The 22,611-nt window shown below is 32.8% G+C and overlaps 1 protein-coding gene across 5 annotated transcripts in view; it reads right to left on the bottom strand.

The window, feature by feature from the left end:
- Positions 1 to 3,350: 3,350 nt before the first annotated feature.
- The window catches only part of LOC143063649 (angiotensin-converting enzyme-like), a 183,554-nt gene continuing 164,293 nt past the window's right edge, over positions 3,351 to 22,611 (bottom strand). For all 5 annotated transcript variants that reach the window (XM_076235901.1, XM_076235899.1, XM_076235898.1 and 2 more), the window contains 5 exons: positions 14,422 to 14,520; positions 13,766 to 13,910; positions 13,189 to 13,287; positions 12,422 to 12,544; positions 3,351 to 4,583 (listed from right to left, as the gene is read on the bottom strand). In XM_076235901.1, the coding sequence (XP_076092016.1) occupies positions 4,301 to 4,583; positions 12,422 to 12,544; positions 13,189 to 13,287; positions 13,766 to 13,910; positions 14,422 to 14,520 (749 nt within the window). In that variant the 3' untranslated portion in view covers positions 3,351 to 4,300. The remainder of the gene's footprint in view (positions 4,584 to 12,421; positions 12,545 to 13,188; positions 13,288 to 13,765; positions 13,911 to 14,421; positions 14,521 to 22,611) is intronic.

The following is a 22,611-nucleotide window of genomic DNA, read 5'->3' as shown; positions in this document are numbered from 1 at the left end:
GTGCAGGCGATTTGGTGTCACGATATCACAGTAGCATGGGTTCGAATCCCGTCGAGGGAAGAACCAAAAATTTGCGAAAGCAAATTTACAGATCTAACATTGTTGGGTTGATGTTTAGACGAGTTGTATATATATATATATCTATATATAACTCGTCTAAACATCAACCCAACAACAACAGTCACAGAAAATAGTTATATTCATATATATATATTATATATATAAACGTATAAACGAGTCTAAATTGAAAACTACGTTCAAACCTATGATTGCGTTGGATAAAAACCGCAATTTTTATACGTGTGCATGTAAAACAAATTTCGTTGTAGAAGGGTATGAAAACAGCACAAACAACATTTTCCAAAAGACCAAAAAAGGGAAAAAGTATATTTAAACAAAACGCATTTGACTAACAGGTTGAACAACTGATGTTCTTTAACCCTGCTGACTGCCATTGGCGATTGCCAAATAAAATTGATCACAAGATGTAACAAAATGCATCTTAATATAAATTTAATACTAAACAGAAAAGAAATTTAACTTGTGGCCACGATGTTATGCCACAAACATACGGTGTCAATATTTTTTTAGTACACCAGATCCGGATTTCGACAATAAATGTCTCTTCAGTGATGTTAGGAATCGAAACGGTATTTGGAAGGCCATAAAAAAAGTACCCTCATTTTTAGAAAAAGTACCCTATATATATATTTCGAATATATATATGTGTGTATCTTACATTAATTTGTAGGATCCTTTACTATCGATAATTTAGCTGATCTGTAAGAATAACATCTTCATGCCTTATATATCATGTACTGTAGTACGACGCTAGATTAAAACTGACGTGGAAAGGTATTACCCGGCCACCGAAAGCTTCATTTTTATGAAGCCCAGGTGGTCGTGTGGTCTACCGCACCGGTTACAGTGCAGGCGATTTGGTGTCACGATATCTCAGAAGCATGGCTTCGAATCCCGGCGAGGGATATATATATAAGTACGTCTGATTTTATTTATGGGCTCACGGGGTGGTACAAAGCTGAAACACATCCTGTATATATAATTCGTCTAAATATATGATAAGTCCATCTAAGTTCAGACTTTCTTATAATATAATAATTTCTGTGACTGCATCCTACATTGATTTGTCAGATCCATTACGATAGATAATTTACTGCTGATCCATTTTCATGCCTAATATATCCTGTACTGTGTTACGACGCTTGATTAAAACTGACGAGGAAAGGTAGCACCAGGCCACCGAAATCTTTATAATTGTAGATTCTAGGTTGTCGAGTGGTCTAGCACGTCGGGCACAGTGCAAGGCGATTTGGTGCCACGATATCTCAGTAACATCAGTTCCGGAACCCCGGCAAGGGGCAGAACAAAATTTGCATCTCACATGGCTGGGCTTGTATTTGATGAATTATATATAAATATATATAGACATCTAGACATTTGTTTTGCATGCGCACGTATAAAATTGCGGTTTTTATCTAACGCAATCTTAGGTTTGAACGTTGTTTTCAATTAAGACATGTTTATATGTTTTGTTTGGGCTTATCTTATATTTTCCTTCGGGTTCATTTGATCCATTAATCCCAGTTCGACTCCTTAAAGTTCCTATCTAAATCGAGGTAAATTGTATGGCCTTCCAAATACTGTTTCTATTACTAACATCACTGATGAGTTGTCGAAATCCGGATATGTTGTACTAATTTTTGCACCTTTTGTTTGCCTCTATGCCATCTTTTGCGTAAGTTATTAGGGCCCCGCCAAAGGCGAGTCGCCCTATAGTGATCAGTCTGTCCGTCCGTCCGTCCGTCCGTCCGTCCGTCTAAAACACTAACTTTATGTCCGCTTCATATCTAGAGAACCATTATGATTTCATACTTTATACTTTACATGTTTATTAACCACCACCAGAGGGCGTGTCATGATGTATGTACAACTTCCTAGGTCAAAGGTGGGTCGCCCTATAGTGATCAGTCTGTCCGTCCGTCCGTCCGTAACACTTTCTTTGTGTCCGCTCCATATCTAGAGAACCATTATGATTTCATACTTTATACTTTACATGTTTATTAACCACCACCAGAGGGCGTGTCATGATGTATGTACAACTTCCTAGGTCAAAGGTGGGTCGCCCTATAGTGATCAGTCTGTCCGTCCGTCCGTCCGTAACACTTTAACTTTGTGTCCGCTCCATATCTAGAGAACCATTATGATTTTATACTTTATACTTTACATGTTTATTAACCACCACCAGAGGGCGTGTCATGATGTATGTACAACTTCCTAGGTCAAAGGTCAAGGTAAAAAAACTTTGGTTTCAGTTGACAACCCTGTGTCCTGTGGTGAAGATCGTGTCCGCTCTATATCTTGAGAACCGTTATGATTTCAAAGTTTATACTTGTCATGTATATAAACCAACACCAGAGGGTGTGTCATAATTTATGAACGACTGCCTAAGGCAAAGTTCAAGGTCAAAAACTTTGGTTTCAGTTGACAACCCCATGTCCTATGGTAAAGATTGTGTCCGCTCTATATCTTCAGAACCGTTATCATTTCAAAGTTTATACTTGACATGTTTATAAACCAATACCAAAGGGTGTGTCATAATTTATGTGCAACTTCCTAGGTCAAAGGTCAAGGTCAAAAACTTTAATTTCAGTTGACAAACCCATGTCCTATGGTAAAGATACAATTTTTTAATGAACATTATTCCCAGCGGGGCCCACAGAGATGGCTCTCATCTCAATGATATCTAGTTGTTTTCTGTTTGGTGTTAAATTCATAATATAGATCCATTTTGTTACATCTTGTGATCCGTTTATTTGGCAATTATCGTCATTGGCAGTCAGCAGGGTTTAAGAACATCAGTTGTTCGACCTGCTAGTGAAATGCGTTTCGTTAAAATATACTTTTTTTTTATTCTTTTGGTCTTTTTGAAAATGTTGTTTGTGCTGTAATTAGACCCATCTACCTTTTTGAAACACTTTTTCTCGATTTTTCTTGATTAACCTTTATAATGAAAACTCAAAGCCGAATATTCCAAAGCCAAGATATGAAGTGCATTATGACCAAATACAGATCTACAAAGTCCTACTTTATTGCCAAAAAAAACCATCTTAAGCCTAAACCTTTCGTTCTTAACGTTTTTTTTTTATTTTGTTTATTTAAATATTGATTATCTCTATGTATATTCATCCTCGTTGGTTTTTATTTATATTAATGTATAATAAACCACAAATTTGGACAGTTCTACCTTAGAACTGATTCTGACAGTTCAACACTATAACAACTTTAGTGTATTTTTTTAAACTCTGCAAGATACACATATACTATAGCAATGGGAAGTAGTCATTATTTAATCAATTTGTATATTGCTATTACAGTATAGGAACATATATTGATGTACTAATATCTAATTACATTCATTAAACAAAGGCAATCAAGGGTTATGTTTGTAACAAAGCTATTGCCTAGTAAATATAGAAAATGATTGGCTAAATTACAATAGAAATTTTCCTTAAGCATTGAATTATTTTATGATAAATATAACTATATAATTTGGCCGAATTCTAGTTGTATCAATATTTACAATTATCTAAGATTTTTGAAAATTATACTGATTACATTGCCATAAATGTTAGATTGAGTAATAAACTACTGTTCACATATCTGAGTCATTATTATCAATAAACAGAATTGTGATTGATAAGATGTTAAGGGGGCTCGCGGGTGTAAATATATTTTTTTCAAATATTGGATTTCGCTATTTTTTTTCTATAAATGAACTTTACCTATATACATTATAGAAAAATGAAATAAAAAAATGGGGTCACCGATCATTTAAGCTCACAACCTTCCTTCAAAAGAAGCATGCATTTTTGTTCAGGTATTTTTTCCTGTTGATTTAATAGAAGAAATAGAGGTAATATCGAAATAAAAAAAGAACCAAATTACAGAAATCGCTTAAATTTTACGATTTTTTATTTTATTTACAGCATATTTGAAAAAGTATTAAAAATATAGGTCACAGATGAGTTAAAAAAAGATATTTCAATTTTAATGCCCCCAAAATGCCAATTTTACATCTAAGGCAGATAACTTGGAGCTTTTTCAATAATATAAACATTTTGAAAGTCATCTTGGTAAAAAAAATGATTTTTTTGGTTAATTTTTGTGGAGCATATCATAGAGTAACAACTAATAGTGTGATAAACATAATTTGTAACCAAAAAAAATTGCTTAAAATTTTGCTGAAAATTTTGTACACTCGAGCCTTCTTGACGCATCTTTACATACTCATCAACAAAAAGTTTGTTAAAGTAACAATTATTAAACACACAGTTTCTGTCGAAACAGAAAGACGAGCTTGGTTGTTTGTTTGATCTGGTGATGGAATATTGGAAGGACATTGTGCAGACCATCCAATGTTTTCTTCTTTATTCTGTTCCTTCAGCCAATCAATAAGAGGTGTGAAATATTGAATAATCGGCAGAGCGCTCATGTTTCTACCACCTGTCATTACTTGCATTGCATCCTGCCATTGTTTGGACGATCCTAATGCTAACATGTTCCTATATAATATAATAAGAACGGGCGTTTTAAGCTATATGGAAATAAAAAATCAATTTTGGTTAAAAATTATATTAAAAAAAAGCTAATCATTGCGAAAACGAAAATTATAAAATCAAGTAGGCTTGCAGCATCCATAATCCTGTGCGCTCTACTTATATTTTAAATTACAGCAGGTTAAACAAGTAATAATTTGTTTGTTTTCTTTCTTTCTTTATTTATATGCACAAGACATAAACATACACATAAAAGCTATTTACTCCTATCCGAAAGTTCTGGAGTTGCATGTAACTGTCTCATGATGATCCAGTTCAAGCTTTTTGTGGCACTGTTCAAACAATGTATTGTGCATATAAAATTTCATAGAGACATGTTTAAACAATCCGAGACAATTAAAACAAAGTATTTCTGTTGCCTTATTTTTTGTTTCAAGCATCAAAATCTCACAATATTCACTTTCTAAACTTTTCCTTCACTCGGCACATTACCGGTGACCTTTATTTGTGTAGCACTTGACTCTAACTGGAAGTTGTCTAATTAACTGGGTTTTTTTTCTGGAATGGACTAAACAGTGATAAGGTGAATCGCTGCGGATTATTTCTTTGAGTGGATATTCAAAAACATATTTATAAGTAATTTATAACAACAACTGTACGGACTTTATATACCCGAATGAATATATAATCCAATAGCTGCGTGAGATAGTATTTTTTTTTTAATGAATAATTGGGGTTTTTTTTAAATCACCTGGAACATTTTAACTCTAAGCAGTCAAGTGCAACTGGCAGAGGGGTCCACGCTTCTAATTTACATATCTCAGATCAACTGCCCGTGAAAAAATACTCTCTACATATACCACTATTTATAAACCCTGCATCTGTTTTGAATCAGTTTTCCACACACCTTCAAACCTTGCATTTTCATCAGAAATACTGTGAAACTGTTTACTCGCGTAGTGGTATTAACCATATGTGGATTCTTAAAAATTCTAAAGAACTTCTAGACAATTTTAAATCTCGGTCTTTTTCTGAAATTAGTTCCATCAAAACTTTTGATTTTTCAACCCTGTATACCACCATTCCCCATGTGAAATTGAAAAATCGCCTAAAAGAAATAATCCACAATGCCTTTCAACATAAAAATGGTAGCATACGCTATAAATTTATTACTTTGGGATTTGATAAGGCATATTTCGTAAATAGTGACAAACAAAAAGGTAAAATATGCTACACAGAAGAACAAGTGGTCAGTATGCTGGAGTTTCTTATCGACAACATATTTGTTGAGTTTGGAGGTAGACTTTTCCAACAAATTGTCGGCATTCCTATGGGAACAAACTGTGCGCCTCTTCTTGCCGACCTCTTCTTATTTTCATATGAATCGGAGTTCCTCCAGACACTTGTAAAAAACAAGAGAATCAAAGAAGCCAGATTATTTAATTTCACTTTCAGATATATTGATGATGTTCTTTCCATAAACAATCCGAACTTTTCTGATTGGGTTCCATTAATATATCCCCCAGAACTAGAGATTAAAGAAACAACAGACACGGCTTCCTCCGCCTCATTTTTAGACTTATATCTCGAATCTGACTTACACAGTCATCTCAGTACCAGAATCTATGATAAAAGAGACGATTTTAATTTTGAAATTATAAATTTCCCCCACCTTAGTAGCAATATACCAACTTTACCTGCATACGGGATATATATTTCCCAACTTATTCGATATTCAAGAGCTTGCAGCTCCTACTCAGACTTTGTAAAACGTCATCAGTGTCTGAGTAGTAAGTTGATGAAACAGGGGTATGTCAAAGAACGTCTCGTTCTTTTTCTAAAAAAGTTCATCGGAAGGTACCAAGACCTTGTTGATAAATATTCCGTATCAACTTCTCAAATAATACACGATGGTCTTGATGTATAGATTCTGCGTACTGATGTTGTTTATCATCTTAACAACGTGTTTTATAGTTCTTTCATTTGTCTTTGTTCTATTATTAATATTACTTTTACTGTTGAATGGTTTCATGTGATATCCGTTTCACGTGGCTCGGTACTTATACATCTCGTCAATGTGTTTGTATTGGCTTTCATTTTTTTGTGGTTTGTTTTGTATTTGCGACTTTTTGTATTTCTTTTGTTTTTATAACGTGACTCTGTACTTTAAAAGATCCAGTCAATATGATATTGTTCTATTATATGTCATTATGATATATTTCTATTATGAATTACAATATACGTTGAACCACAAACGTCAAAATCATTCAATCGCGTAGTGGAATTAACTATATTTGGATTCTTATAAATTCTATATATAACTTTTGGACTAGTTTAAATCTCGGTCTATTTCTTAAATTTATTTTTACATACTTTTGATTTTTTAACCCTGTATGCTAACATTCCCATGAAAATTTAAAAATTGTTTGTACGCACATTGAACGACAAATTTATGTGACATATAAAATTTTCTGACGTCAGACACTCAAATCAATAAATGTGTTCGTAGATAGTAGATGTTTTTGTGTTCTGTTAAATTGTTCCTTTTAAAATTGTTAAACGATGATGACTGATGTACCCATATTTTGACTATTTTATTTATTGTGTCTGTTTATTTAACGCATCAATGTAAAAATATCGGAAATTGATGAGACTGTCATTAAAGTGAGAGGGTTAGCGCTATAGAACCAGGTTTAATCCACCATTTTCTACATTTGAAAATGCCTGTACCAAGTCAGGAATATGACAGTTCTTGTCCATTCGTTTTTGATGCGTTTTGTTTGATTTTGCCATGTGATTATGGACTTTCCCAATTGATCTTCCTCTAAGTTCAGTATTTTTGTGATTTTACTTTTTTTTTTTCATATAAAATCAAAGAGGCCTTTTCAAGAATATGAATCATTGTGTTTATAAAATATGAATGAACAAAAATGAGAATGAAAATGGGGAATATGTCAAACAGACAACAACCCGAGCAAAGAGCAAATTTGTTTTGATGCAAACCTTGACGTTCTTTTTGTTATATTTTACTTATTATAAAGAATTGGAAATTTTGCTTGAAGCTTACTATTTTCAAATTTTGATCAATTATTTATTTATTATATTAAACTTATTATTTTCAAATTTAGACTAGTTATTTATCTATTTAGCAATGGCATTTCAGTCTATAACAAAAAATTGCCAGGAATTTCAAATAGCTCTGTCTTTTAAATTGTAGATTTTCAAAAATCTTCAGCAAAATGTTGTAGTCGGCAAATGAATAGAATTCGATTTACAGTGAGTTGCTTATAGGTGTTACTGTAAAAGTTTACCTATAGCTCAACCTGTTTTTAAAATTGACAATACAATAGGGACATTTAAATTGACCAGTTGGTATTGTTAGATTTAAATCTACCTTGATGCTACCTGTAAAAAAATTTATTCACCTAACCCAAAGTTTCAGCATGCTTTTTTCATGAACTTTTTCTAACCAAGGATTATTCTATTGAGAGATTTTTATTTTACTGTCATTCAAAATATTAGGAGTTATCAAGCCAAACAAGAATGACTATATCATATATGTTATTTTCTTGCAGTTTATTTAAAATTGCATGGCGTAAAATGCACTACATTTCATCGTAATGTTTGCATAGCCACTACTAGCAGCGTTTAATACCCTAAATAATCCAGTCGTAATATTTCACTCACTTTATGAAACATCAAAATCATATTTGAATAAACAATTTCATTTATTTTTTTACACTGATATTTGACATCTCATCCAGAATTCCAAAGTTTTTAAATAATTCCCAATTTTATTCATTTTTCACTACTTCACTAGATTTTTTTCTAAATCCATAGTATAAATTCTGAATAACTTCCCATGATATACATCCTAAATTAACAGGTGCAGAATCTATACATAATTCAGAATCTTGTAAATTTTTTTATCATTTCCATTACTATATTCCAAATAGTTATCCTCACTTTACAAATATTTTGTAATATTTTATTTATATTTTTACTATATATCACTTGATTTTTCTATATCCACAGTAAACATTTTATTTCATTTCCTATTATAAATTTCCAAATCAAACAATATTTGATCCAGAATTTTATAATGACTATTTCCAATTTCACATTCACTTAAAACATTTCCCCACGTTAGGAATATTTTAGAATATTTTACTTTCATTTTTCACTTTATCACTAGATTAGACTATATCCACTGCATTAATTCAACATTTTATTTCATTTCCAAGATCCCATTTAAATGGTAAATCATCTTAAGTTTGTAATTGATCCCAAATTAATAATGAATGTTTTTAAAATCACATTTAAAGCCACAGAAACATGTTGGATGAACTCACACTATATCTCCTACTTGAATTCCAGTTTTGAAATTTTTTAATCTTTAACATAACTAAATCCCATCGTATGAAAATTTGAATTTCCTTGAGCAAACACAGCATTTTATGCACAAAAGTCCCACTAATATTATAATAGATTTCAAAGAAAAAACACAGCAAGGTATACTCCAAACTTATTTTCGAATTTTACATGTACAACATCATATGTAAGCCCCACAAAACAGTTTGAATGAATTATTTCCTCCTTGATGTCCTTCATGACAATAAAATCTTGAAAAAAACACATCACATTTTAAGAAGCAAAATTGCTATAAAAATCTAAGAAGTGAATTCAAATAAAATAAATCCAATATTGTATGCACAATGACACCAAAAGATTTCAAACATTGCAAATAATAATCCAAAATGAGAATCTTGAAGGGACATGTGAATAAATGAACAACATATCCATCTGAAAATTTAAACTGTAAACACCTGAACAGCTATTTCTTGTTTCACTGGCAGCTGGACAATACTATATATAAGGGTTAGAATTTTAAAGAAGCATTTAGTGTGTAAAAACAGTTTAATTTTCAAACATAGTAATACATGTTTAATTTAATCTTTTACTGATTTAGAATTTTAGGTAAAAAATAGATAAATTATATATATCAGGGATTTAAAACAATGAAAACCAAAACTATTTTCTTCCCTATCAATTTTTTAATAGAATAATCCTAGGTTAGAAAAAGTTCAGGAAAAAAGCATGCTGAAAATTTGGGTTAGGTGAATAAAAATCTTTACAGGTAGCATCAAGGTAGATTTAAATCTAACAATACCAACTGGTCAATTTAAATGTCCCTATTGTGTTGTCAATTTTAAAAACAGGTTGAGCTATAGGTAAACTTTTACAGTAACACCTATAAGCAACTCACTGTAAATAATGAAGTTAAATTAAATTTCGTATTTGTGTTCACTAAGTCTTCCTTGCTCGTGACGACGGTGAATGTACATTTTTGTATAATTTCTCTGATCTAACAGCAATTATTATGACAAAAAAATGAATTTATGCCCTTAATAACTGTCATTACAAAGGCCTGATACATGTTTTTTGCTATTTTTTGCAACTTGGAATCTATAAATGGTTATCAAAGGTACCAGAATTATAATTTAGTACGCCAGACGCGCGTTTCGTCTACATAAGACTCATCAGTGACGCTTATATCAAAATATATAAAAATAGATATAATACTAACAAAAATACAGAACTCCATAGAAAATTCAAAACGGAAAGCCATTTTAAAATGGCAAGCCCTTTATCAAATGGCGATAAATCACAACACATCAAACGAATGGAAAACAACTTTCATATTCCAGACTTGATACAGGCATTTTCTTATGTAGAAAATGGGTGTTAAACATTGTGGTTTTATAGCTAGCTAAATATCTCACTTGTATGAAAGTCGCATAGAATTCCATTATATTGACAGCAATGTGTGTGTAAAACAAACAGACATAAAAGATACAAAGTCTGAGTAGCAGCTGCAAGCTCTTGAATACCGAATGATTTGGGAAATATATATCCCATCTACAGGTGAAGATGGTAAATTGTTGCTAAGGTGGAGGAAATTTATAATGAAGACCGTCTCATTTGTCTAGATTATGGTACTGACTGTTGAAATTATGTTTAAAAAGAGACAGGAAGCAGTGTCTCTTGTTTCTTTATTTTCTAGTACTGAGTGATAAATTAATGGAACCCAATCAAAAGAGTTTGGATTGGTTATGGAAAGAACATCATCAATATGACTTAATGTGAAATTAAATTATGTGGCACCTTTGATCTTCTTGGTTTTGACAAGTGTTTGAAGAAAATCCGACAAGTATGAAAATAAGCAGCGGTCGTCAAGCATTGCCAACAGTTTATTTTCTTACCAGAACAATTAATAAAGTCGCAACCGCAATGCATAAAAAGTTAAAACAGTAAGGCCAAATTTTTTATAGGTTTTTTTTGGCAGGAAACACGATTTTCAGATAGTATCTAAAAAGTGAATGGCCAAGGACGTAAATTTCTAATTTTACAGGACGTCAACATTTTCGCATATTCTGGCCTCTAAATAATGGAATTATGTATGAAATTATGAAAGACTACGGAAGGAAAGTCAATTTGCTGTGGGGCATAGACATTGTTTGTAACTATCATTAATAGGTTGAAATAAGCAAAACATTTATTTGTGATTCAAATTTTTATCTTCATAACACAAAATGATATATTCCATTTAGTGCTAAAAAAGTTTTTGGGCGTCATGAAATTACTGCAATCCCAATTCTTGCTTACTAAGCAGCCACTCAGAACAGCTCATACAGTTGCCAAACAGATACATTTTTAACTCGATCGATTTATTAATTTCGAACAGCGGTATGCTACTGTTGCCTTTATTAGGCTATTCTACACTAAAAAAATTAAAGAAGAATGAGTCTGTGTATTCGACATGCCCTCGCTCAAAACTAGATTTTCAAACTAAAGGACGGAAGGACGGACGGAAAGAACGACGGAAGGAAAGTCAATTTGCTGTGGGGCATAAACATTGTTTGTTGCTATCATTACTAGGTTGACATAACATAACTCTGAATGATACAAACTATTTAAAGGTAATAATGCACATGGGATTCATGCATATAAGAAGCTCAAATTCTATTATTTCAACCTGAATTTTAATTGCCAGAATGAGAAAAACTCTATCGTTTTTTTTTCTTGTTATTTGTAATGTTATGACGAACATTAAAAGAAATAAAAGATGTCAAATATGCATAGATAATTACAAAGTAAGTAAATCGATTAATCAAAAGTTCAAGAATTTCAAGTGTTTCTCTGCAGAAATTTTGGTTTTCTTGACTTGGTTGCTTCAACTGCATTGTGCATTAACAATGAAGGTATACAAAAAAATATATACAAGACACTAAAAATGTTCTTTGTGCTGTGAAAAGTAGGACACTCCTTCAAAATACACTATTTTCTATTAAAAATATCTACATGTTGCAGTTACAAATTCACAATTTATTTCTTTATTTTGATTAAAATATTTTCGAAATTTGGACTTCTTACATTTGTAATTGAAATGTAAGTGTTTTAATTACAGAACCTATATATATATTGCTTGTTTAGTACAGCTACACGTACCAATTAAATTGCATAATAGAAACTGAAAGATAAATATGTATTATGACCAATTCTATTCCAAATCTACTTGACCATGATGTTGCATTAACATATTATTATGGTAGATGTGCCACATAATATTCTTGTTAAGGCATTTGGAAAACCAGAGTGCTATTTTAGTAATTTTAGTTTAATATTATCTGTCACACAACTTTTTGTTTTTGTTGAAACCTACAGGCAACCTCACTCGACCTTGTCTCGTGAGGTTAAGTCTGAGGCTTTCAACAAAAGTTATTGTATAAGTTGACGAACCACCGACAAAACTATCAAAAAGACATGAAATATCTATAACTTACCTCAATTTTGCTCCAGCTGTTTTATTCTTGTATATATCACATCTATGAAGTTGACCTTTATAGCCTATTTCATCACATAATGCTTTATGCCATTGAAATTGTACCACAAAACTGACGAAATACCTAAACAATAAATGTATCATCATAATCATGTACAAAAATGAAAATAACTCGTTAGATAACTTAAATGCGTTCGAAGCGTTTTTCTGGATTTACTTTCATCATGAAAGCTCAAAGCCGAATGTTTAAAAGCCAAGGGTTTATAAGAACCGAAACATGAATAGCTACATGACAAAATTATATAACCCAATAAAATAGCCCGATTCATCTAAGCCGAAATTGGCCTTGAAACCTTAGTTTCTTTGTAACTTTAAAATCTATGAACTGACAGTTTTAGAAAGGATTGTTATAAATCATGTCAGTACCGAAGTACTGACTACTGAGCTGATGATACACTCGGGATATTTTTGAATGTTATATATAAAACGGAAAATGTACGACACATTGTGGTAATAGTGGGGTAATAGTGTTTAATCTTTTGTATATCCTTAAGCAAATGTTTGTTTTGCAAACTATGTTTTAATCTATATAGTATTAGTATACGACATACACAGATCACAGAACTCATTTTTTTCGACAAGCAGTCATAAGACATTTGGTAAGCGTATTCAATAATGTATTTACGGGCAATTGAAATAATTCACAAGCACGTTTAATCTGTTATGATAACAAACAATGACGATACTGTTGAAATGCTATCAGATTACCTGATATAAGGTGTGTTTCCAGGTATATGGTATTTTGCACCAGGGTCAAAATCTTGTTCTGTCCGCTGAACTGGAGGTGAAATACCTTGATAGCCACACCTTGTACATACAATAATATAAACATATACAGTTTATGTCAAAATAACCCGTTATGATTTATATTCATCCATATTAGTTAATAATTTTTTTAAAATTTTAAATGTAAAGCTAGCCTAATTTTGTTTTAGGTAAATTGAAGCATCTGTTTTTACATTAATTCGAAATGAAAATAACATGAAACAATTTGATCCGCTTGTGGTTTATTAATAAAGATTAAAATTCTCTGAAACGTTTTAAAAATTGAAAATAATATTTTATAAATTGTATGCGTCGAAAGCACTGTTATCGATTTATCTTCATTCAAAGCCAAACAATTTACAACCAAACATGAACAGATAATAAGAGAAATAGGAGGCATGTTATAATCTTAGTTTTGAAACAAGGAATTAGAAAAAGCATTAGTTTCAAGAAAATTATCAAAATTTTACACGTTACGATAAATTAAATAAATTTGGTAAATGTCAATTTACAAAAATACCTAAGATCCCACCAATTTGCATTGTAATTATTAGGTGTTGTCTCTCTTCGAAACACACTCCATCTCCACTGATCAATGAGGTATCCAAAGGGCAGGAACGCAATTTTTTCCAGCGCCATTTGCATCAAAAAATTAATATCACTCTCTGAAAACAGATACACGTATTGTTTGGCGTTGTATTATGAGGTAGGAGCAAAAGTTGGAGAAAACGGACTAAAGTAAAAGTAGTATACTCTCATTTAAATTGTTTTACATTTGTCATTTAGGGGCTCGACTATGCGGTATTGGGTTTTGTTCACTATTGAAGACCGTATGGTGACCTATAGTTCTTATTGTATTAACTTTCAGCCTAATTATATAAAAATAATATAATCTGAAGCCAGATGAAGCGAGATGATGTATCAAATATTTTTTCAGTTATACGTTTTCAAGGCGGAATAGTCCACTCAAACACGCCTGAACTTTTTTTCTCAACTTTCTCTTTCCGATGAAATTATTGCTTATTTTGGGGATTTCCCCGCAAAACAATGCCAACAGGAGCAAATATGCATTCAACAACCCAACTAATAACAGGTTTTAATGATTTTGTTGTTATCAAATGATTCTCATTGATGGTAACTTTTATCACATGATAAAATAAAATAAAATAAACGTACCTTTATCGTTTGGGATCGAATCTAATAAGCCTATGGCGTGCATGTGCTCGGGGGTCTGGAATGACAAACTCACAATATCTGCCATACCTTCATGGAACCCTGGGAAATTTTATATATTTAAGTGTCACAATTTAATTAAAAATATACGATTACAACCGAAAAAAAGAAGTTTTATTTAATGAACTAAAGGATTCAAATATATGAACAAACATTATAAGTTGAAATACTTAATCTCAAAATGCAAGTGCTTTTCAATTGAAATGATTCCATCAAATCAAAAAATGGTAATGCTTAAATAACGTTTTTGTGAATAAATAGAATTGAGAATGGAAATTGGGAATGTGTCAAAGAGACAACATCCCGACGAAAGAGATGACACCTGCCGAAAAGCCACCAATGGATCTTCAACACAGTGAGAAAATATCGCACCCGGAGGCAGTCTTCAGCTGGCCCATAAACAAAATTGTGTACTAGTTAAGTGAAAATAACAGAGTGTCCCAACTTTGGACAGGCGAAAAAATTTGGCGAGATTAAATATGTTTTGTGAGATATCAACCCTTCCCATATACCTCTAGCTAATGTAGAATAAACAAACACACAATAAAACGTATATTAAAACTCAGTTTAATAGAAGTCCGAGTCCGATGTCAGGAAAGGTTAAAAAAACTAAAACTAAGCAAACATGAATGATACATGAATTAACAAAGAACTACTAGCTGTCACTGACATACCAGTTCCATATCTCAATTAAACTGACGGGAAGATATAAAAATCAAGCACCATTAGGGGTTTAGTCTCATACCATCATATACTATATGAGAAGAGCATAAATAGAATCATGCCAACAACTGGTCTTAGAATAAATGTGTTTATTTCAGATGCATATACCCTATGAGTAAGTCAATATTAATACCAAAATATGCCAGATTAACTTAATTATATTATCAAATAGGCAACAAATACAGAGAAATATTTGACGCGACTTATACCAAACGATGAATTTGATACAGGTATTTGACAATATGCGTAATTCGTGTCACTATCTTAACTACAACGCTATTTTTGATCATGAAATCAGCCAAATACTGTACGAATAAAATGTACACACATAATTTTTGCTTTATTCACAGTCAATTTTTTCTCAACGGTAACAAAGCTGGTCGTCGAAATCAACATTATTTTGAATTTTGAAACAGTAGTCTACAACTCCGACAATGCAGTACAAATATATTTGATGTTGGTAAAGACGGCAACAGTGTCTAAAAACTTTGACACTGTCATTTCATTACTTACATTGTCGTAAAAAGTAAAATCACAAAAATCACAAGCATCGATGTGCAATAGAACAGTTAATTGGATACTAGTTGTAGTCAACCACTGAACTACAGTGTCCAGATTTTAGACAGACACAATGTGGCGGGGTTATACATGTTTGTAAGTGCGCAAATCTCCCCTAACCTTTGAAGGTGGTGCAACATAGAACAAATTATAAAAATCTGTTGAAAAAGGCTTAACTACATACTGGACGTGGACGGATACTTACATATCCCCAAAACAAAAACAAAACACTAAGTACAGACCTCATAGTATTCGCAGTTACTGGCAGCTAGTGCAAAGCCAATGAAAACTTATGAAAAAAATATGTTTCTAAAACTAAAATATCAATTAGATCACATCCGACATCCTATGGATTCAGTGCAAAGATGTCATTAATAGTTAGAGAAAAACATGTTTTTTACAATGCCAAACTATAGACATCGACTGACTGAAGTAACTTAAAAGTGCATGTGTGTAATATTTAGCATGGTTTTAATTTACTGATAACAAATCTGTACTCGTACATATAAAAACAAAATTCAAAGATTACTATAAACGAAATCCCAGACTTAATAATTAACAAGTAATACATAGATGAGGCTCATTAAAATAAAAATAAACATCATTACAGACACGAGCATAGCGGACGAGTTGAAATACATAAGCACCGCAAGACGATGCTAAAGGAACGTTACTGTCCAAAAAAGCAAAACAATAGAGTAGGGAAAGAAAAATCATTCCTTTAATCTTTGTGTATGTGTAGAGTTTCTGGTGTAATACTGAAATATCTAAATCTAGGAAAGGACCGTCAATACGGTTGATATATGATTAATTTAGAGTACATTCCTTTTGTTCAATTTTCAAATAATTATTAAGGTCTTTCCTTTTACTAAAGGGAAAGACCTTACTGTATTTCTTCTGATTATTATTATTATTATTAAGGTCTTTCCTTTTACAAAAGGGAAAGACCTTACTGTATTTCTTCTGTTTATTATTATTAAGGTCTTTCCTTTTACAAAAGGGAAAGACCTTACTGTATTTCTTCTGTTTATTATTCTTTTTCCGCCAAACTTTGACGAAGTTAGCAGCCTAAACCGTAAGACGTGTCGCTTTCATGTTCTCACTTTGTATCGGTGTCATGAATACCTATCTGGAACTCACCCTGTTAGTCGAAATATTTTGTCGGTTCGGAGTAATCCCTCAGAAACCAAAAAACCTTGTTATCGTTCCAACACCGTAACCGTAATAGATAGAAAAAAAATGAAGGGTGAAATTTGTTCAGGACCAGACCCCGGTTCTTCGTTACATTTGATTCGAAAAGATTCAACGACTCATTGGTAGGGTTATGCCCCTATGAAAATTAACCGGTGTCGGTTGGCCACCAAAACTCAGAAACCGTAAGTCGTAGACACTTAGGATCTTCACCAATCATCATCAATTCATGTATCTTTGAAAAATACCTCAAGGTCAAATTTGTATGTTGACCTTGACCTTTGACCTAACACCTTGTTATGGGATAATCTCAGAAACCATTATACTTACAGAAGTTTTAAATAGTGGAAAATGTTTGAGTCATTATGGCGCAACTTTGTTACATTTTGACCAAAGAGATTTGACCTTTCTATAAGGGGCATAACCCCTGTTTAAGGTTTCTGAAAAGACAAAATCAGCTTTTACTATATAACCAAAGGTCCTAGACCCTTGGGGTCTTCAGTAATGGCATTGGGGACTAATGACCTTGACAAAGGTCAAAGTTCAAAGGTCAAGGTCATGTCACAGATAGCGAATTTAGTGTTTTTAACCTTATATAAAGGATTTTTAGTGTGTTTTCGAGCTTTTTAAGGTTGACCTTGACCTTTTCAATACATTCTACATCTGTTGGAACATGTATTTTACATTACAAAAGGAAAGACCTCTCAATTGTTCAAGAACAATTGACAGTTTAATTATTATTATTATTCTTTTTCCGCCAAACTTTGACAAATTTAGCCGCGTTAACCGTAAGACGTGTCGCTTTCACGTTCACACTTTGTATCGGTGTCATGAATACCTATCCAGAACTCACCCTGTTAGTCGAAATATTTTGTCGGTTCGGAGTAATCCCTCCGAAACCCAAAAACCTTGTTATCGTTCCAACACCGTAACCGTAATAGGTAGAAAAAAAACAAAGGGTGAAATTTGTTCAGGACCAGACCCCGGTTCTTCGTTACATTTGGATCGAAAAGATTCAACGACTCATTGGTAGGGTTATGCCCCTATGAAAATTAACCGGTGTCGGTTGGCCACCAAAACTCAGAAACCGTAAGTCGTAGACACCTAGGATCTTCACCATTCATCATCAATTCATGTGACTTTGAAAAATACCTCAAGGTCAAATGTGTATGTTGACCTTGACCTTTGACCTAACACCTTGTTATGGGACAATCTCAGAAACCATTATACTTACAGAAGTTTTGAATAGTGGAAAATGTTTGGGTTATTTAGGCGCAACTTTGTTACATTTTGACCAAAGAGGTTTGACCTTTCTGTAAGGGGCATAACCCCTGATTTAGGTTTCTGAAAAGACAAAATCAGCTTTTACTATATAACCAAAGGTCCTAGACCCATGGGGTCTTCAGCAATGACATTGGGGACTAATGACCTTGACAAAGGTCAAAAGGTCAAAGGTCAAGGTCATGTCCTATATAGCGAATTATGTGTTTTTGACCTAATTTAAAGGATTTTCAGTGTGTTTTAAAGCTTTTCAGTACATTCTACGTCTATTGGAACATGTATTTTACATTACAAAAGGAAAGACCTCTCAATTGTTCAAGAACAATTGACATTTTAATTATTATTATTCTTCTTGTTCCGCCAAACTTTGACAAAATTTCCCTCCGTAACCGTAAGACGTGTCGCTTTCATGGTCACACTTTGTATCGGTGTCATGAATACCAATCCGGAACTCACCCTGTGAGTCGAAATATTTTGTCGGTTCGGAGTAATCCCTCCGAAACCCAAAAACCTTGTTATCGTTCCAACACCGTAACCGTAATAGGTAGAAAAAAAATGAAGGGTGAAATTTGTTCAGGACCAGACCCCGGTTCTTCGTTACATTTGGATCGAAAAGATTCAACGACTCATTGGTAGGGTTATGCCCCTATGAAAATTAACCGGTGTCGGTTGGCCACCAAAACTCAAAAACCGTAAGTCGTAGACACATAGGATCTTCACCAATCATCATCATTTCATGTATCTTTAAAAAATACCTCAAGGTCAAATTTGTATGTTGACCTTGACCTTTGACCTAACACCTTGTTATGGGATAATCTCAGAAACCATTATACTTACAGAAGTTTTAAATGGTGGAAAATGTTTGGGTCATTATGGCGCAACTTTGTTACATTTTGACCAAAGAGATTTGACCTTTCTATAAGGGGCATAACCCCTGTTTTAGGTTTTTGAAAAGACAAAATCAGCTTTTACTGTATAACCAAAGGTCCTAGACCCTTGGGGTCTTCAGTAATGGCATTGGGGACCAATGACCTTGACAAAGGTCAAAAGGTCAAAGGTCAAGGTCATGTCCCAGATAGCGAATTTAGTGTTTTTAACCTTATTTAAAGGATTTTTAGTGTGTTTTCAAGCTTTTTAAGGTTGACCTTGACCTTTTCAATACATTCTACGTCTGTTGGAACATGTATTTTACATTAAAAAAGGAAAGACCTCTCAATTGTTCAAGAACAATTGACAGTTTAATTCTGATTGAATTTGTTTTGAAAGCCTGTAAAATAAAGATTTGACGACAAGTTTCACATACAAATACACTTAATATTATCAATGATCCATGTACATGAGATTAAAGTCAGATGAACCCTGTCAGACATACATGTACACCTTACAAACATACTAAACGCCAACAATGTTTGACCTATTTAAAATATTATGGTATCTGACAAACAGAGTTAATTCCAAAAATAGAACATTGAACAATGAGCCGCAAAGTTCGAGGTTAAGGTGCAATGAACTCTGTCAGACAATGTAATCATCATGCAGTCATTTCATACACCAACTATAGTTAATTTACCTAATAAAAATAGTATTTGATAAATAGACAAAACTACAATCACTAAACATTGACCAATCAACCATGAAATGTGGTCGAATCACGATTTACTTAAACACTGTTTGACAGACATGTGAACCTTGCAAAGATCCAATACACTAAATAAAGTTTATCTTATTACTCTTACCTAGCGAGTTATTCACAGGACAAATATTTTTTATGCAGTCCCTGAACCATGAAAATAAAGTTAAAAACAATGAACATATGACACACAGACACTTTGTAAAAAAATGCATCTGCAGAAAAAGTATGAAACATCCATGTCTCTTTTCGCCTCAAATATATAGCTTGATTCAAATACTTTACGCCGCCAACGCCGCACAGTAATCTTTAATAGTTATCCCACAAGGACGCGGTGACACACCAAGTCCGAATGGGATAACTATTTTACATCCCAGCTGTTTTAGATTAGACGGAAAACCATTTACAATTCATAAAATCTAGTTTAGAATGCCACACAACCATAATATACTTTATATATTACTATATGATGTATGCCAGACTCGCGTTTCGTCTACATAAGACTCATCAGTGACGCTCAGATCAAATTTCAAATGGTTATAAAGCCAAACAAGTACAAAGTTGAACAGCATTGAGGACCCAGAATTCCAAAAAGTTGTGCCAAATACGGCTAAGGTAATCTATTCCTTGGATAAGAAAATCCTTAGTTTTTTCGAAAATATCAAAGTTTTTGTAACAGGAAATTTATAAAAATGAACATAAAATTGATATTCATGGTAACATTTTTTTAAATAGAATCTTTTCTAAAACATTCTGCAGTTATAATGTTTACATATTTACATCATTTAAATGTTTGGTTTTTTTTTTAAATTCATTGTAATCAGATGTTATAATTATTACTTGCCAATGTAATTGCTAATTTAATCAGCTACTTTGAGAAATGATGTAATCATTAATTTAATGTACTCGTACAATTGACGAAGTATTTGTAATTTTATCAATTACATTGAAAGTAATCGAACCGATCCCTGACTGAAGCTATCGGAATTATTCACCATATCAGAGGGATACAAAACCAATGAATATTATAACAAACTAGATATAGATTATAGACACTTAAAAAAAATATACACAAATAAACTACTTCTTCGTTGTAAAGAAATATAATACTTCTCAAAGTTAACGTATTCTGCGAAGGAAACAAAAAAAGTACCAGGATTATAATTTAGTACGCCAGACGCGCGTTTGGTCTTCATAAGACGCATCAGTGACGCTGATATCAAAATAGTTATAAAGCCAAACAAGTACAAAGTTGAAGAGCATTGATGATCCAAAATTCCAAAAAGTTGTTCCTTTAGGCAGCAACCATTTGATTTTCTGGGGGGGCCATGGTTTTTTTTTCTGTGCAAACTTTTTTTTTCGCCTTCGGCGAAGAACAATCTATTTTTTTAGCGACAAACCGAAAACAATTTTTTTTTCCAATTTTAGCATTACATATAGTGGGAGCTGAGAGTGAAACAAACAATTTTTTTTTCTCAGGGTCCAAAACAAATGATTTTTTTCACCAAAACCTGGAAACAAACTTTTTTTTCCAAAAAAAAACATAGCCCCCCCCCCCCAGAAAATCAAATGGTTGCTGCCTTATATACAATGTTATGAAAAATACATAGATTTCTGAACATGATTCAATATTCTAATCTTAATCATTTTAACAGTACAAGTTTAGTTTCAGATGATAACACAAACAATCTTGGATCCACAAAAAAAATCTAATAAACCCCCCCCCCCCGAAATATATGTATATATTTTACGAAAAAAAATGATTTCAACAAGAAACAGACAACAATATTTCCCTGGGAAACGATACATATTCAACTGGTATTCATGAAAAGTTTCCAATGCAAAAAAAGTAAGAAGGTTCATTTTTGGGCATAAATTATTTCCGGTATTTTGCACCATAAACCTTAAAGTTTCCCATGGAAATGTTCCTTATACATGGTTTCCAAAAGAAATGAATTGACGACAATTTTAGTCAGTTGCGTTTTGGAAACCGTGATGTTGGATTGGGAAACCCAGATAACGAATCATTTTCATTTATTCATTTTCATTCAGAGTCTGAATATTTAAACATCGCAAACAAACGGCCGTTAAAATGTAATAATAGTTTTTGACTAAGTATAACTAGAAGTACGTGGCTTGGTACTTATACATCCCTCAAAAAATTAAGCAATTTAAATTGGTATCTTCAACAAATTTATTTAATAAATGAAAAAGGTTAAGAAAAAGAAACAGAGACTGTAATACTAAGTAATATAACCTAAATGTGAAGCACTACACGGAGTCGAACTACACCTGTTCATTTATCCCATTTGGTGCCAAAGTTATTAATTTTCTGATCCAAAATCTTTCCCGAGCAAATCTATCCTCCTTAGACCAAGCAGAGTTGTGGTCAATGATTTTAATGGTCAATCGATTGAGATCTGCCTTAGTGTGGCCAGGGGATCTCAAATGTCGACTGAGAGGGAGGTCTGGATTGCATTGGTAGTCGCTACGATGGCCGTTCATTCGTTTGTGAAACGGCTGTTCTGACTCGCCAACATACTGTTTACCACATTTACACTGTAAGAGATACACAACATTTGAAGTCTTGCAATTAACATTGCAAAATATGTGGTATTCTGTGCCAGTGGAGTGACTGTTAAAAGTCTGGGTATCCAGTATTTGTTTGCAAGTCAGACATCGTTTGTTTCCGCAACCCTTGCAAGAGCCCATAGATGAAGAGCCTGCTTGAGAGGATAAATCAGCTCTCA

This window comes from Mytilus galloprovincialis, chromosome 2 (genome assembly GCF_965363235.1).
Source record: "Mytilus galloprovincialis chromosome 2, xbMytGall1.hap1.1, whole genome shotgun sequence".
Taxonomy (NCBI): Eukaryota; Metazoa; Mollusca; class Bivalvia; order Mytilida; family Mytilidae; genus Mytilus; species Mytilus galloprovincialis.
This window is presented reverse-complemented; position numbering and strand designations above follow the sequence as displayed.